This window comes from Eublepharis macularius, chromosome 4 (assembly GCF_028583425.1).
Source record: "Eublepharis macularius isolate TG4126 chromosome 4, MPM_Emac_v1.0, whole genome shotgun sequence".
NCBI classification, from domain to species: Eukaryota; Metazoa; Chordata; class Lepidosauria; order Squamata; family Eublepharidae; genus Eublepharis; species Eublepharis macularius.
In genome coordinates this window covers 73,785,954-73,802,525 of record NC_072793.1, presented here as the reverse complement: position 1 = coordinate 73,802,525, position 16,572 = coordinate 73,785,954, and the positions used below count along the sequence as shown (strand labels likewise).

At 45.2% G+C, this 16,572-nt stretch overlaps 1 protein-coding gene across 2 annotated transcripts in view; it reads left to right on the top strand.

The window, feature by feature from the left end:
- The window catches only part of SAR1B (secretion associated Ras related GTPase 1B), a 41,685-nt gene that overhangs the window by 19,933 nt on the left and 5,180 nt on the right, over nt 1-16,572 (top strand). For both annotated transcript variants that reach the window (XM_054976923.1, XM_054976924.1), the window contains exons 3-6: nt 3,597-3,716; nt 8,840-8,905; nt 12,981-13,084; nt 15,056-15,187. In XM_054976923.1, the coding sequence (XP_054832898.1) occupies nt 3,597-3,716; nt 8,840-8,905; nt 12,981-13,084; nt 15,056-15,187 (422 nt within the window). The remainder of the gene's footprint in view (nt 1-3,596; nt 3,717-8,839; nt 8,906-12,980; nt 13,085-15,055; nt 15,188-16,572) is intronic.

Genomic DNA, 16,572 nt, shown 5'->3' with positions numbered 1-16,572 from the left:
TATAATACAAGTGATCTTTCTGATACTCACAAGCCCCATTTCTTCAAAAAGGGGCAACTCATGGATTTTTCAGCCTCAACACACATGCACTTCTGAGGCTGAAGATCCACACGTTGCCCCTTTCAGAAGATATGGCAGTCGCACGTATTAGGAGGATCCCGTGTAACATGTCCATCTTGTACACATAGTCAAATGTAACAACTAAAAAGGGCTTGTGCTAATAGTATGTGTGTGCTGTGTATTTGCTGTTTAACTGAAACGATTTTACTTTTTGATTCAATTTTGCTTTTCTGAACTGTGGCATTACTCACAAGCCATTTTATATCTTGGATGTATCTCTGCATTTTGAAGGCGAGACTAAAAAAGTGTTTTCTGTGAGCAGCAACTAGACTTTTGAACATCTTCCATAGTGACTGGAAGAGGAAAACTTCAAATTCTTTCCATTGCCACTATCCTACCTTGATGCAACCTGCTGATGAACCCCCACCTCGCCATCACCCCATTGCCAGCATAATATTTCTTTCTACTTGTTGTTCATATAGCCCACCTTGTCCATATAGCCCTTTTTCACTGACCACCTACCTGTTGTTAGAACTTATTCTGGCAGTTGCAGCAGAGGGTGAGCTGCTCTGCAGGGCTTCTGTTACACCAGGTATCAGTTCAGGGGTCATTTCGTAGAAAAAGAGCTAGAGGAACTCATTAGCATATGCCACAGCCCTTGCCAGCATTGGAAGTGTGTCATTAGCATAACTGATTTGCATATGCCACACCCCTTGACATCACCTATCCTGGCTGTCTTGGACCCAATCCTGGCCATTCAGGGCCAAAATTGGGCCCAAAATGGTTAGGATCGGGCTGCTGCTGAGTGGGAGAGTGATCCACCACCCATCAGAGGCCCTATTCGGGCCGTCTCAGCCCCAGTTCAGGCCAAAACAGGCCCAAAATGGCTGAGAGTCAGGTGGGCGGGACCACCTGTCATGTGACCTCTTTGGGGAACTGTCGGAACTGCGTTCCTGCGCATTCCCCCTCAAAATGAGCCCTGTGTCAGTTATATTTTTCTTATTCCCTAACAAATGGGTGACTACTGTGGATGGGAGGTAGGGGGAAAGAGTAAATTAGCGGAGCAATCGGTTAAGGGATTTAGGTAAGGAGAGAAGGGAAGTTGCTTTACCATTGGCAAATTAGACAGCATTCTTCAGAGTGATTATTCTTTCTCCTGAAAGATCTCCAGTTTTGTACTGCTAATCGTTCATGTATAGAGAAAAAAAATCCTCCATAATTACTGCTATTTAAAAGTTACTTTAATTAGGATATTTAATAAAACCTTATTAGAAAATAAAGGTGTAACGTGTTTAGTTTCCATTCCCATTTGTAAAATGCTGAAACAGTAGCAAGCCATCCTGTGTGGCAATCTGCTGCTGCTTAAGGTATCATCATCGTTTTTATTTTCAGGCATCCTGAAGAAAAAGTGCTCCTTTTCTAACTATTAAAACAGACCTTTAGTCCAGAAAATTATTTCTATTTCTGCTCTCTTGCCTAAAAACGAACTCTGATTGGCCGTCTCGCTTTCTTCAGTCCAAAGGCAATCACGGCATCTTTGTATTGTCCTGTACTTAGCAAAAGTGAACTTTGTCTTTCAAAAAAATTGAGCTGTAGTTTTGCTTGAGGCGTATTCTTGTCCTGAAGAACTAGTTAGACTGCCTGTTAAAGCTTCTCAAGTGACTTCTGTTCTGCTTACCTGTGTAACAACCGAAATAAACCAGCAGCTTTGGACAGGAGGTTACAAATACTATTAGCATCATCTATAGAAGAGACTAGCCCAACAGCCTGCTCCAGTGCACGTTGACTCAGAGATAAGTCTCACTGGGTTACAGCATGTGTTAGTTTAAACCTTTTAAAACAGCTACCCATTTGTATACTAAATATATGCATTTAAAAGAATAGATAATTTAAAATTCATATATAGAAAGTTGGCACAATGGTAACAGTCATCTTGTAGGAATGGCAGTCTATAAAGCTCCGCTGCCCATTTGAAACAACTATATCACAGCATTGTTTTGGCAACATAGACAGCCTATCTTCATCTATAAGCCTCCTGGGACTTTTCAGCACATTCTGAATATGCCCAAAATAGAGCTTGGAGCATATGAATTTCCATATTTGTGTTTAAAGAGTTTAAAGTTATTTGTGGAGTCTTCAGAGACTCTTCCAGCAAAAATTGTGAAACCTTGGTCTAGTCCAACTAGAAGTCGTCATGGCAGAATGTTGCCATGGATGGGAATATGATGTTGCTCGCTTTATCTTGGAAAATATATTGCTGTGTTTTTGTGATCATACTTAGTACTAACAGAAGGTATCTACTTGGTCGGATTTTGATTGGAACTGGAAAGTATATAAAAAATAACTGTCAGTTCAACAGGCCTTCAGAATAGCTGTCAATTTACATCTTGTAAAAGAGTAACTGAATGAGAACCTTCTGAAGATGCTGCATACCTGAAGGAATAATGTCTGTTGGGTTTTATAAATGAGCCAGCAAATGCCTTCCTACAATTTCTTCTTGAAACCTGCAACTTGAAAGCTTGTTTTTTTTCTTGTCTTCACACAGCTAATACAGTTTGCTCAAGACTCTTTCCAAATCTTGTTTACCATCAGCCTTTATTTTAAACAAAAATTTGTCTTTAGAAACAGGACTATCATGGAATTTAGTTACAATGCTGGAGCTTTTTCATGTACCAGAAGATATTTGTGGACTGATTGATATGGCTATTAGTGGGATTTGTTTTCAATATGGAATCAAAAACTGAGCCACAGGGCAGTTTTATAAATCGGCCGTGCCTGAATTTGACACAAACTTTCAGTTTATCAAGGGTGTGGCTGAGAAGACCTCTGCCTGGCAGAGTTGGTATAATCTCAGTTGGAACCTCTTTCTCTACTTTTATTTTATATTTATTTATATTTCAATTTATATACCGCTCATCCCAGGGGCTCTGGGAGGTGAACAGTTTAAAATCGATAAAAACAAAAAACAACAATACTAAAATCAATATACAAAACAATAATGAAATAATCATTGCAATTAGTGCAATGGTAGGGAGAACCCTCCCCCACCCCAAAGGTGGGAGGCTGACATGGCACCGCCCCCTTCAACCACCGAACGCCTGGTGGAACAGCTCTGTCTTACAGGCCCGGTGGAATGATATGTCCCGCTGGGCCCGGGTCTCCATTGACAGAGCGTTCCACCAGGCTGGGGCCAGGACTGAAAAGGCCCTGGCCCTGGTTGAAGCGAGGCGGGCTTCCTTAGGGCCGGGGACCAGTTCAGTTTTCTGAACTAGTTCAGTTTTCTGAACTAAAATGAGAATCTAATGATAAACTAAATTAAATCGAAGTAATAATACTTCAGTACCCTGTCTTGAAGGTGTCTGCAGCCTCTAATTCTTCAAGTTACTCTTCCAGAGGACTCTGAACTTCAATACTTTTATGGCAGCCTTTGCCTGCATAACATAGTTTGAGATAACGTGTGTTATAGCAATTGGTATGTGCCATCCTGAATGTTTGCTGAGATGATACAGCAACTTACTAGAAACTTCCTTTTTCAGGACTGTACAAGAAAACTGGCAAATTAGTATTTCTTGGATTGGATAATGCTGGAAAAACTACCCTTTTGCACATGCTTAAAGACGACAGACTTGGGCAGCATGTCCCAACATTGCATCCAAGTAAGTCAGTGTTCCCTTGCTCTTTTATTCACTTGGTGCTGCTTTAAATTTTAGTCATTAATTTTGTCAAAAATAGCTTGTGGAGAATAAGGAATAAGAATAAGAAACTCCACAGGAGTTCTCAAGCCATGAATCAACCCTTCCTTGGGTGGTGTGGGTCACCTGGAGTGCTGCCTGATCACTTCTGGGTCATGATGTTCCAAGAAGGGATGAAGCAAGTGGTGCCCCTTTCCTGACAACAAAGACATGGGGGAGAGCAAATGCACCCTCCACTGGTCCTCTGTGGGTTTGAGGTTACCCTGATTTCTTCCCAAATCACTCAGATCTAATGGATCAGCTTGTTCAGAAAGGGATGCTGCTTTGTTCTTCTTTTTCTATGTGAGTGACCTCTGGAGGGGATCCAGCCCTCTTCTATTCTTCTTTTAATGCTCATGTGTAATATATTCCAAATTGCACATTTTCAGACTCAGCAGCACATTGTATGCTCATTAAGGCAAGCAAAGTCTTTCTTCATTCATATACAGATCAGATTATGTGTTCTGGGTTGGACAAGGGAAAGAATAGCATGAGCACAGAGGGGGGGGGAAGGGGTATGTTCAAAACATGCAAGAAATTGTTAGCAGCATGATGAGGAAACAGTGCCCTTGAATCAACAATTAGTACTGAGCTTCTTATACCTACAAAACCCAAATGACTGCCTTTTGTTTTTTTGTGAAATTCCTAAGTATGGCTCCGTGTAATAACTCTTTAAAGGCTTTGTAGATGGTTCGAGCTAGTTTTAACAGTGATCTTGTGATTATTACATTGCCTGCTGGTTCATTTACTGGCCCAGTTAAAGGTACAGGTTTGAACCTTCAAAGACCTAAACAGCTTGGGTCCTGACTGACCTCAGGGAATGCCCCTTTCTGTGTGAGAAGCAGGCCTTTTTCTTTGTGGAATGCCCTCGCTCAATATGGCCTAGCATTGCCAAGTCCCCCAGAGCTCAAACAGGGAAACAGGTGGTAGCTCAGAGGTGTCTCAGGAGAACTTACCACATGTACACACCCTGAATCACTTCTGCATAGTGCCAAGAATGATGTCATGCTGGAGACGCACACATTCCAGGAGTTCTCCACCCATTCCCACATCTTTCCCTCTACTCGCCAGGTGAGAGGTGGCAAGGGGTGGAAGCTTGGGAATGGGGGATCCCCTGCTCCCACCTGGGGAATGGGATCCCTAATATGGCCTCTTCTCTGTTATCAAACTGCTTAATAGTTTGTTCAAGATCTGCCTGCCATTGATTTGCCTGAATGAGTGCTGTTTTTTCCCCGCCTGTTCTGTTTATGTTTAGGTTAGCCTATAAATGCTCAAATTGGGTTTATGCTCCTCAAATAGTAGTCCCCTCCCCACCTATCAAAAAGCTCTTGAAACAGGGGCATTTTGAAAGTTTGTAGTATAATATGGAACCACCTTTTCCCGGGCCAGCCTCCTCTGTTTGATCAGCTGGTGATTAGTAGGAAGAGGAAGGGATCGCCATCAGTGGCCTCCTTACATGAGACTAATTTCAAATATTTGGAAGTCCTGTTTCATAAATATTCTTCTAGACTTGTCATTTTATGGCATTTTATGGCTTTAAAATCTGCTCATGCCGCTCAAAATTGTTTGCTGGGATGGTACGACTGTTTGGTATTCGCAACTGCTAAGACTTTGATAGCTGCTTAGATTCTATATGATGCTGAAATATGGGTACAGGTGACTGGAATTCCTAGGAAGTACTTTATAATTATATTGTGTGTGTGTGTGTGTTTTTTAAATTACTAACATCAAAACTACAAAACTACAAACTACAAACAGAAAAAGGAAAAAAGAAACAAGGGGGGAGGGAAAAAACAACATAAGAACACAGACTACAACTATGTATTGAATTCCCTTCATAATACAATTATTTAAAGTTAAACTTTCTAATATGCTATTAGATTGGTAGATCTTATAAGATACGAACTACAGTCAGGATCAGGTCTTCTCCCCCCCCCCCCCCGCGTCTCGGTCTCAGTTCTCTTTGAACAGCTACAATAGCTGCGCTCACTCCCTCCTCCCCACTCCCCCCTTCAGATTCTGGATCTTCTTCTTGCTCGAACTCTTGATGATTAAGCACAAAATCCCTCAGCTGTACTTCCGATATTATCTTGTAGGCTTGGTCTTTATATCTAAACCAGATACCTTCCGGAAATAACCATTTGTATTTTATATCACGCTTTCTCAGAAGAGCTGCAAACCTTTTGTATTTGAATCTTCTTTTCCGAGCTAGAAATGGAACGTCCTTCAATATCTTAACCTTGTTGCCAAGAAAGTCCAAGTCCACGTTAGTCGAATTATATAAAATGGTGTCCCGAGTCTTCTTAGATGAAAAATCAATAATAATCTCGCGAGGCAGCTGACGCTTCGTTGCATATTTTGAAGATGTCTGACGGACTTCCAGAATATCACTTTTTAACTCTTCTTTAGTTGCCTTTGCGAATGATGCCAAAAGTTCCGACACCAGATCCTTTAAATTTTCACTTTCCTTCTCCTTCACATTCTGTAAACGCAATACCGTCTGAGCACGATCCACTTGTAGTCCTATCAGTTGATTCTCCAAAAGCTTTACTTCTTTGTTTGTGGCTCTCATGAGTGTTGCATTTTCACGAGTAGATTTCTCTGCCTCGAGCGCTACATCTTTAGTGGTTTTCACTTCATTTTCAACTGAACCAACCCTTTGTCCGATTTCATTTAGCCTATCAACAAAGGGCTTCATAGCTTCAATGACCGATCGTTTAACCACCTCTTCAAGAGTCTCTCCCTTCCCCTGCAATGCAGCCGAAACCGATTTGCCCACAGCAGGGCTCTGCTTTTTCATCGCCATCTTAGGGGGGGGGGGGAGTCCACCAACTAAGTTCCAAAACTCAATGAAGGGGAAGATATCCGAACCTTCTTAAGCTTCAACTCCCACCAATCCTTCGCATACGCTTAAAGTAACAGAAGGGATCCGCTTACTTACAGGTTTTCACCTTAAATCTGCTTGTTGCCGTTCTCCATGGCCCGGCAGCACGCGATGTGCTGTGCAAGTCTGCTGGCCTCCATAGGAGCAGATGGGCTATTTACCCCCTGGATCGACTTCAGGGGGCTCTTCCTGCAGCGCTCCGGACCCTGACCCCCTACCTGGGAGTCCTGGGGGTTAACCCTCGCAGGTCAACCACCCGGTCAGGCTGCTCGGCCGCTTCCTCCCGGACCTGTGGAGAGGAGTGTCCGACATGGCCGGGAAAACGAAACCGAATCCCTTTATAATTATATTGTCGATGTATTGTCGAAGGCTTTCACGGCCGGAGATTGATTATAATTGATTCCTAAGAACCCTTGTTTGTCCCTTCCTTGGGGTGTCCCTGCTGAAGTCCTTTGTGCTGAAGCTGTCTTTCCCTCTGTTTAGGCCACATACTCAAAGCACTGCATTTGTACCATTATCCTGTTCCTATTATTTATATCTCCGCTTGTCAGTTCTTCGATTTTGGTTAAATTCTGTTTCCTGCTATCTGACCAAGGAAATAAATAAATAGTTTATTTGCTGTTGCAGGTTATAAAATTCAACTCATTGTCCAGTTACTTGTACTGGAGATCATCTGATTTGCCTGTTTTAAATTAGCAAGTAGTCTTTTCTTGCTCTCCTCCATTTTTATGACTAATGAATTTTATGTACAATAACCTTAAGCTGACCGGACCTAATCAAGGAAAGGCAAACAGTGGTTAGATAGCAAGTTTTGCATTTCTGTCTGTCTAAACACAGAGAGCAAATTGTACGTTAGGCTACCGGCCCATCAGGATCTGTGCTGCCTGCTGTAATCAGGAGCAGTTCTTCAAGGTCTTGGCCTGAGATCCTGAGTGCCACACAAGCTCCTATAACTGGATATTTCTGAGACTGAATTTGAGGCCTTCTGCTAACAAAGGCTGTGCAGGCCTATGCCCCACTCAAGCTCTGCTCTTTCTACTCCACTGGGCTCAATTTCCTCCTCACTTTTTTGCCTCCAATCACTGTCTGCTGTGTGTTGCAAAATATTGCTACTGACACTTGTTAGCAGAAAAGCACTGTAACCATGCTGTTTTCTCCCCCCTCTTGCCCACCTCCCCCTGTGTTTTATGTAGCTGAGAGCAGAGAAAGGGGAGGACAGGTCATCTTACACAGTTGTGCGCTAGGTTGTTCCTCTGATGGATCTGGTGGTCTTAAAACATATCAGTGCTGGAGGTTGAATCCAAAGGTTATTTCCCCTTGGTGTTAATTCATTTCTGCCAGTGGAAGGAGGGGAACTCTGTACTTCCTGAAATGCCACTCCTAGGGGACCCTCGAGAGCATCTCGGGGAGTGAAGTGGTGGTCTGCAGTGGGAGAGGGAAACCAACTAAAATTGTCCTTCGTCCACTGGTGAAAAATAGGTTTTGGATTCAGCCCTGTATGTGACCTCCTGTGATTTCTCCTATCAGCTAAACATATGATTAAGTTCAGGGGTATGGCAGCTTACTATGATGATATAGTCTTACTTGATTTTTCACATCTTCTGTTGTTAGGGAAGCAGCCTCTGCCTGTTCTGCCCAGGAGGTTTTGTCTAGTTTGCTCAGTCCTCCTCGGGTATGTCCAGAGCAGATGCAATGATATTACACAGAAGATATCGGCATGTGGCAATCACCTCATGTGCTGCTGCGCACTTTGCAGATTGCCACATGTACATGGCAATCCATTAGCATCCCAATACATCTATTTAATCTAGTTGATGTCTTGGGAGTTAAACATGCACAGTTGTCTCTGGATTATATAGTGTAACTACTTGCATCCCAAAATGCCAGGGCAGTTAAGACAGAATAACCTGGTTTAAGCTGTTTATCTGAATGGGTCTTGGGTGTAGATGTCACTGACTGCAGTTAAATTGCCTTCTGAGTAAAAATGCGTAGACCTAGGACATTGTTTGATTACAATTATTCTGGTTTAATTTCATCACTTTGTCACAGTTTGATTGTTTACTGAAGATTTGCCAGTGTGATTGATATCTACATTCAAAAACATGTGAGAATGTTAGCTTTTAGTATATGTTTTGATAAAACAAAACTCATTTTATGTCTGCAGCTTCAGAAGAGCTGACAATTGCTGGTATGACTTTCACTACTTTTGATCTAGGTGGACATGCCCAAGGTAAGTAATGTCATCATGTTGCAGGATTATTTTCCCAATACGTTTTGAGTAAAAATAAACTTTCTCTCCTGTGTACAAGAAGTCACTATATGGAAACACTCTGTTTGCATCCAGTAGCACCTTAAAGACCAACTAGATTTCTAGAGTATGATCTTTCGACTATATAGTAAATATTTCATAGCCTTACATTGTTTTATAACACTGCAATCCCAAACAGTGTTACACCCTTCTTAACCAATGGATTTAGAAGGATGTAACTGTGTTTAGAATTATCCCTTAATTCATCAGAGAGAGTAAAATTACCCAACATCTTCATTTTTATTACCTTTCTTTAAGATTAAAGTGTAAATGCAAGGAAAGATAATAAGCTCATCATGTGTGTGTTATATATTGAAGTTAACATATATACATTGAGTTACTCTGCTCTTCAACTGTACTAGGTTGAAACAATCAGGGTTATTTGCAAAATATTTTTTTACCTCATATGGTAGGCATTTGGAAGGTCAAAGATAAAGTTTCTTAGGATACACTAAATGCAATATTACTATCTTGGAAATGGTTCGACTTTGTGGAGAAAATGTATCCTCTAAAATTAAATTTAACCTCTGTGGCTCAGTTCAGATATGACATGGACCCATGGTTCGCTTTAAACTTTTAATTAAGCTTAATCTTGGTTAATTTGGGAAATCAGGACGTGGCTCACAGGCAATCATTCAGATCCTGGTTTACCTCAACAGATGCTGGTTTCATCGCCTTCATTCTTTTCCCCTGCAAAGAGCTAACCGATATTCCAGCCTGCATTGCAATGAAGGTGGCGCATGTGAGAAATCCAGGATTAAGCCAGAATGCACACATTCATATATCGATCAGTATTTTAGTTGTGATTGTGATGACCTGTGGTTAATAAACTTCAAATCCTGGTTTTAGTTCCTAGTTTGACATATCTTAACTAATAATTATTAGAAGAATGGCACACATTCAGATGGCCACATTGTTATTTTAACTGGAAAAAACCGTAGTTTTGCATTATGTCTGAACTGAGCCAGTTATCTCTACATTTAGTAGTTGGTTTTTGCTTGTAGGAGTGTTAATAAATGCGAACTATTTATCTTCAGTCTAATACAACACAAGCCTTAGAAATTATTTTCTGGATATTATTTATTTATTTATTTATTTATTCAATTTATATACCACCCATCCCCAGGGGCTCTGGGCGGTGAACAGTTAAAATGGATAAAAACAAAAACTAAAATCAGTATACAAATAATAAAACAAATTAACAAGGTGCAGTGGTGGGGAGAACCTTCCCCACCCCAAAGGTGGGAGGCCGACATGGCACCGCCCCCTTCAATCACCAAACGCCTGGCGGAACAGCTCTGTCTTACAGGCCCGGCGGAACGATAATATGTCCCGCTGGGTCCGGGTTTCCATTGACGGAGCGTTCCACCAGGCTGGGGCCAGGACTGAAAAGGCCCTGGCCCTGGTTGAAGCGAGGCGGGCTTCCTTAGGGCCGGGGACCACAAGTAAATATTTATTCGCTGATCGGAGCGATCTCCGGGGAACGTACAGGGAGAGGCGGTCCCGAAGATATGCCGGTCCCAGCCCACTCAGGGCTTTAAAGGTAAGAACCAACACTTTGAACCTGATTCGGAATTCAACCGGAAGCCAGTGCAGCTGGCGCAGGACAGGTGTGATGTGTGACTGGTAAGGTATACCAGTCAGGACCCGTACCGCCACATTCTGGACCAGTTGTAGTTTCCGGATCAGGCCCAGGGGTAGCCCAGCGTAGAGTGAGTTACAGTAATCTAGCCTGGAGGCTATTAAGATTTTGTTTCTCACAGTAAAGTATGGCTATCAATTGTAGACAGATGAGTTTGAGCTCTAAAACAATAGAAAGTGGAGTTTGAAAGAAGCAATTTAAAAAGTGCACATGGAGCTCTATTTAAAGTTTCTGCTTCTGAATGAGATGCTTGAAAACAGAATTCTGAGAAACTGTAAAGTTATCTTCCTATTGGCTATTCAGAACTAGACATGGGCACGATCTGAATTACGATTTCAAAAAACCCTGATTTTGGCGTTTGTGCCATCGTGACTCAGCTAATCGGTTCCGTCCACGGCAACCGATCCAGCCGTCGGGGGTTTGCTTGTTCGGGATTTGATCGGATGTATCGGTTTCTGTTCGGAATTGCAGACACTCTTGTGCCAGTAATTTATTCCTGGGGCAGCGGAGCCAGGGGAATGAGCTGTGTTTGCCCTCCTTCTGTCACCCTCGAAACACGAATGGAAGCCCAGCTTTCCTTGATTAGCAGGCTTCCTTCCAACCACGGAGCAGCAACCCAGGGGAGGGAGGGGGAAGGGGGTGTTCTGAAGCCATGGACACAAAGGAAAGGCAAAAGGCAGCGCGGGAGGCTGGGAGGCCGCCCGCGCCATTCGTCTTTTCCCAGGACAAGGGGCGTGTGGGCAAGCCAGCCGCCCCTTGTCCTGGGGAAAGGCAAAAGGCAGCGCGGGAGGCTGGGAGGCTGCCCACGCCGTTCATCTTTCCCCAGGACAAGGGGCGCATGGGCAAGCCAGCCACTCCTTGTCCCGGGGAAAGGCAAAAGGCAGTGCGGGAGGCTGGGAGGCTGCCCATGCCATTTGTCTTTCCCCAGGACAAGGGGCGTGTGGGCAAGCTGGCTGCCCCTTGTTCTGGGGAAAGGCAAAAGGCAGCACAGGAGGCTGGGAGGCTGCCCGCGCAGTTCGTCTTTCCCCAGGACAAGGGGCACGCGGGCAAGCCAGCCACCCCTTGTCCTGGGGAAAGGCAAAAGGCAGCGCGGGAGGCGGGGAGGCCGCCTGCGCCATTCGCCTTTCCCCAGGACAAGGGGCGCGCGGGCAAGCCAGCCGCCCCTTGTCCTGGGGAAAGGCAAAAGACAGTGCGGGTGGCTGGGAGGCTGCCCGTGCCATTTGTCTTTCCCCAGGACAAGGGGCGCGTGGGCAAGCCGGCCGCCCCTTGTTCTGGGGAAAGGCAAAAGGCAGCGCAGGAGGCTGGGAGGCTGCCCGCGCAGTTCGTCTTTCCCCAGGACAAGGGGCACGCGGGCAAGCCAGCCACCCCTTGTCCTGGGGAAAGGCAAAAGGCAGCGCGGGAGGCTGGGAGGCCGCCTGCGCCATTCGCCTTTCCCCAGGACAAGGGGCGCGCGGGCAAGCCAGCCGCCCCTTGTCCTGGGGAAAGGCAAAAGACAGTGCGGGTGGCTGGGAGGCTGCCCGCGCAGTTCGTCTTTCCCCAGGACAAGGGGCACGCGGGCAAGCCAGCCGCTCCTTGTCCTGGGGAAAGGCAAAAGGCAACGCGGGAGGCTGGGAGGCCACCTGCACCATTCGCCTTTCCCCAGGACAAGGGGTGCGCAGGCAAGCTGGCCGCCCCTTGTCTTGTGGGGCAGGTGAACGGTGTGGGCAGCCACCAAGCCACTCACGCTGCCGCCATCTCCGCAGCCCACCGGGACGGCCGGCTTGCTGCGTGGGCGGGGGGCGACCCAGGAGCGCGCGCACGCGCAAGAGCCTGACTACGGTTGCCCTGGGCACTGGCAACTGTAGATCCAGCCCTGGGAATGTCCCCTCCTTGAGGGGAGGCGGCTTGTTGCCGGGTTAAAAACTCCCCCCCTCTACTCTGAGTGTGCGTGTGTGTGTGAATGTCCCCTGCCTCCCCCTGCCCTCCAGGCCTGGCGGCCGCTGACACCAACCACCATTCCTATATCGCTGGAAACAGCGGGCACCCTCCCGCTTTGGCCTTCCCGATTCCGGATCGGAAATGGGACTTGATCGGTTAGAATCGGTGGCCTGGGTTCGGCAGCGGCCCGGATCCACGAACGGCTTAATTGGTATTTTTTTCTGGATTGTGCCCATCTCTACTCAGAACCAAAAAGTTATCGAAACTGTAGCTAAATTTTTGTATCTTGCATCTATGAGGCGAGTTGTGTATTTGTTGACTGAGTTCTGGTTGTGTCGAGTGTTTTTGTTAACATGGATATAATGCTAATAAAGGTTGCTGAATTCTGAGAGACAAGGAGTTTTATCTTCAAGTTCATTTAAGGCCCTCTTTTCTTAGCTCGCAGAGTCTGGAAAAACTACTTGCCTGCCATCAATGGTATTGTCTTTCTGGTGGACTGTGCAGATCATGAAAGATTGGCTGAATCTAAGCAAGAACTTGATGTAAGTTTCTACTGTATTTGATTTTATGTTTTTAATTTGTTTAGCCACTTTGGTGGCCTGAATGAGGGCAGAAAGGCAGGATTGTAGGTTTTCTAAAGAAATAACCAAAATACAAATAATTAACTATATTTATTTTTATTTATTTATTTTATCGTATTTATATTCTGCCCTCCCCGCAAGCAGGCTCAGGGCGGATAACAGCATTAAAACATTTAAAACATTCCATATAAAACATTTAAAAGCATCGTACAAAAATATAAAAAATAGCAGCACTCTTTTTCTTGATGGTGGCAATACAGTTAATTACAAATAGTGCAACAGTACAGTTGAACATAGCAGCAGCTTAAGAACAGTGGTGGGCAGCTCTCATAGGGAGGGGAGTAGATGTTGTATCCTCCAGCCAGCGGAGGCCCAGCCTCAGCCATAAGCCTGGCGGAACAACTCAGTCTTACAGGCCCGGCGGAAAGATAGTAGATCCTGCCAGGTCCTGGTCTGGGTAGACAGAGCCTTCCACCAGGTAGGAGCCAGGACTGAGAAAGCTCTGGCTCTAGTCAAGGCCAGGAGGGCCTCCTCGGAGCCAGGGACTGATAACAATTTCTTTTCTCCTGATCGGAGGGTCCTCTGGGGAATATACGGGGAGAGACGGTCCCTCAGGTACGCTGGCCCCAGTCCGCACAGGGCCTTATAGGTCAATACCAAGACCTTGAACCTGATCCGATACTCCACTGGCAACCAATGCAGCTCGCTCAATATTGGTGTAATATGTGCCCTATTCGGTGCTTTCATAATGATGCGCGCCGCTGCATTTTGCACCAGCTGTAATCTTCGGGTCAGGCTCAAGGGTAGGCCCGCATAGAGCGAGTTACAGTAATTAACTTAGAGATGACCGTTGCCTGGATCACTGTAGTTAAGTCACAGGTAGACAGGTAAGGAACAAGTTGCCTGGTCTGCCGCAGGTGAAAAAAAGAAGACCTGACAACCACTGTGACCTGTGCCTCCATTTTCAGGGAGGCATCTAGGATCACCCCCAGGCTCTTAACCCTTGGAACTGGCACAAGCTGTGCCCCATCGAGGGCCGGGAACCAGAGTCCTGAATCCAGTCCTCCATGGCTCAAGTACAGGACCTCCGTCTTTGTTGGGTTCAGTTTCAGTCGACTCTGTTTCAACCAATCAGTCACGGCTGCAAACGCATGTTCCAGGACGTTTGGGACTGAGCTGGGCCGGCCATCCATCATCAGATACAGCTGGGTGTCATCAGCATATTGATGACACCCAAGCCCAAAACTTCTCACCAGCTGGGCAAGGGGGCACATATAGATGTTAAACAGTAAAGGGGAGAGTATTGCCCCCTGCAGGACCCCACACACCAATGGGTGACGGGGTGACAATTTCTCCCCAAGCACCACCCTCTGTCCCCAACTGTGGAGAAAAGAGACAAGCCACTGTAAGGCAGTCCCTCGTATCCCCACATCGGTGTGTGTGTTCTCTCAGGAGATACCCTTGAGTGTCATTCTTGCAGAAGAAAACTTGGGCTCCTCTTGGTATATTTTACCTATGCTTTAATAGAATGACACTTTTTATTGATATATACATTTCTAAATACTCAACTCTCCAAAGTTTTACATTTTCCTTTCCAGTGAATTAGTGAAACTTCTTTGGATCTATATTTTGGCTTTATAGGTTCATTGTTTCCTTGTTTTTCATTTGTTAATTTATGGGCTATGTTGTCAGTTGGAAGGAAGCCATGTTGACAGTGATGGCATGTGATTTTTATCCCTCCTTGGAATGTGTCTTTTGATATGAGAGAAAGATCTGTCCATAAAATATAAAAAAGGGTAAAATTGTGTGTCTAACTGCTGCAGTGGACTTCTAGAGCTTCTCCTCTGTTGCTTTAAAATCTTCTGTTTGGGTAATGTTTGTCTGATGTTCTATGTAGCTGACAAAATCCTAAAACAAGATTCTTCTTCATAGGCACTAATGACAGATGAAACTATTGCTAATGTGCCTATCCTTATTCTTGGAAACAAGATTGACCGACCAGAAGCCATCAGTGAAGAGAGGTTACGAGAGATGTTTGGTTTGTATGGCCAGACAACAGGAAAGGTATTAATGCTCTTTTCTCATTTCACAACCTTCTTTGAACATATGGGTCATATTCTTCCTCCCTGCAGTTTTCCCAAGATCTTCCTTACTTCTAGATTACATATAAACTGCAGATCCATATTTATGTGGGTGGGGGAGGGTATGTCCCTATGGCATTTAACCATTTGGAGTTCAGAAGGCCACAATTGTTGTTTGGTGGATTCTTTATACAATAAGAAAAGTAAAGAAACTAAGGTTCATAGCAGAACCAAGGTGCCTTTGCTGCTCTCTAAACTTTGAAGTGCTGGTTTAATAAAATCCCGACTATTAAAATAATCATCTGTTTACAACAAGCAGAATAAGGCCATTATACTGATCTAGGAATCTAAATTGGTATCCTATGAAAATGTTAGTGCCCGTAGCAATAAAATCAATTATTCAAATATAAAATGTGGTTTATCTGAATTTTTCTAATTAAATATGACCTTGTTATTGTAAAAGAGTCTAGAAGCAGGTTTCTCGGGTATTCCTGAAGTTTGTGAAATGGACATGAACCTTAACTTATTTTAGTGACTGGTTGCACTGCCGGTGCCAGGGTTTCTGGCGCCTGCGGCCAGTCCCTGATGTGCGTGCGCAGTGCGCACGTGCCACAGGCTGTATGGCTGGGGGGCATTGGCCGGCGGATGGCTGGGGTGGCGGGCGGAGGCTGCTCCGCGCTCCGCACACTGCCCTGGCAGCGGCTCGCAGCTGCCGCACCCGGCTGGGGGCATGTGGCAGCGGTGGCAGCACGGGGCTGGCTGGCTGCAGCAGCTGCTGCCCAGCCATGGTAGCTCCGTGATGCGCACCTCCGCCCCCGACACCCCCTCTGGCGCCCCTCCGGTGCCCTCGCGCCCTGAAGCCACCACCTGCCTGGCCTCAATGGGCGCGCTGGCCCTGACTGGTTGTATCACAAAGCAAAAAGGGTGATGGTGGTTTTCCTTACTTCATACATGGACATCTATAGTGATTAACAAAGAAATTACAGAAGGCTGACACTGTGGTTACAAAACAACTGGGACCATCTTCCTGTGCACTTTTTATCCTGCCCTTCCTTCACGGAACACAGGCATACACACTGCCCTCCATCACCCTTGGTTAATTCCCTATGGGGTAGGTCAAGCTAAGAGGCAGTGGCTGGGCCCAGAGTCATTTTTTGGCAAAGTAGGGTTTTGAACCTAGGCCTCCCCAGTCCTAGGACGAGTCTCAAAGTGGAAGCTAGTAGAGATTAAGCACAGATAAAATGCACATAGGACTGCATATTAATATAGCTCATTGTGTTGAAGAGAATGTACATATTAAGACTGTCTCACACATACTCCTTCCGTTGAAAATTAGACAGAAGTTGATCTTGGCAGATCCAGAATTTT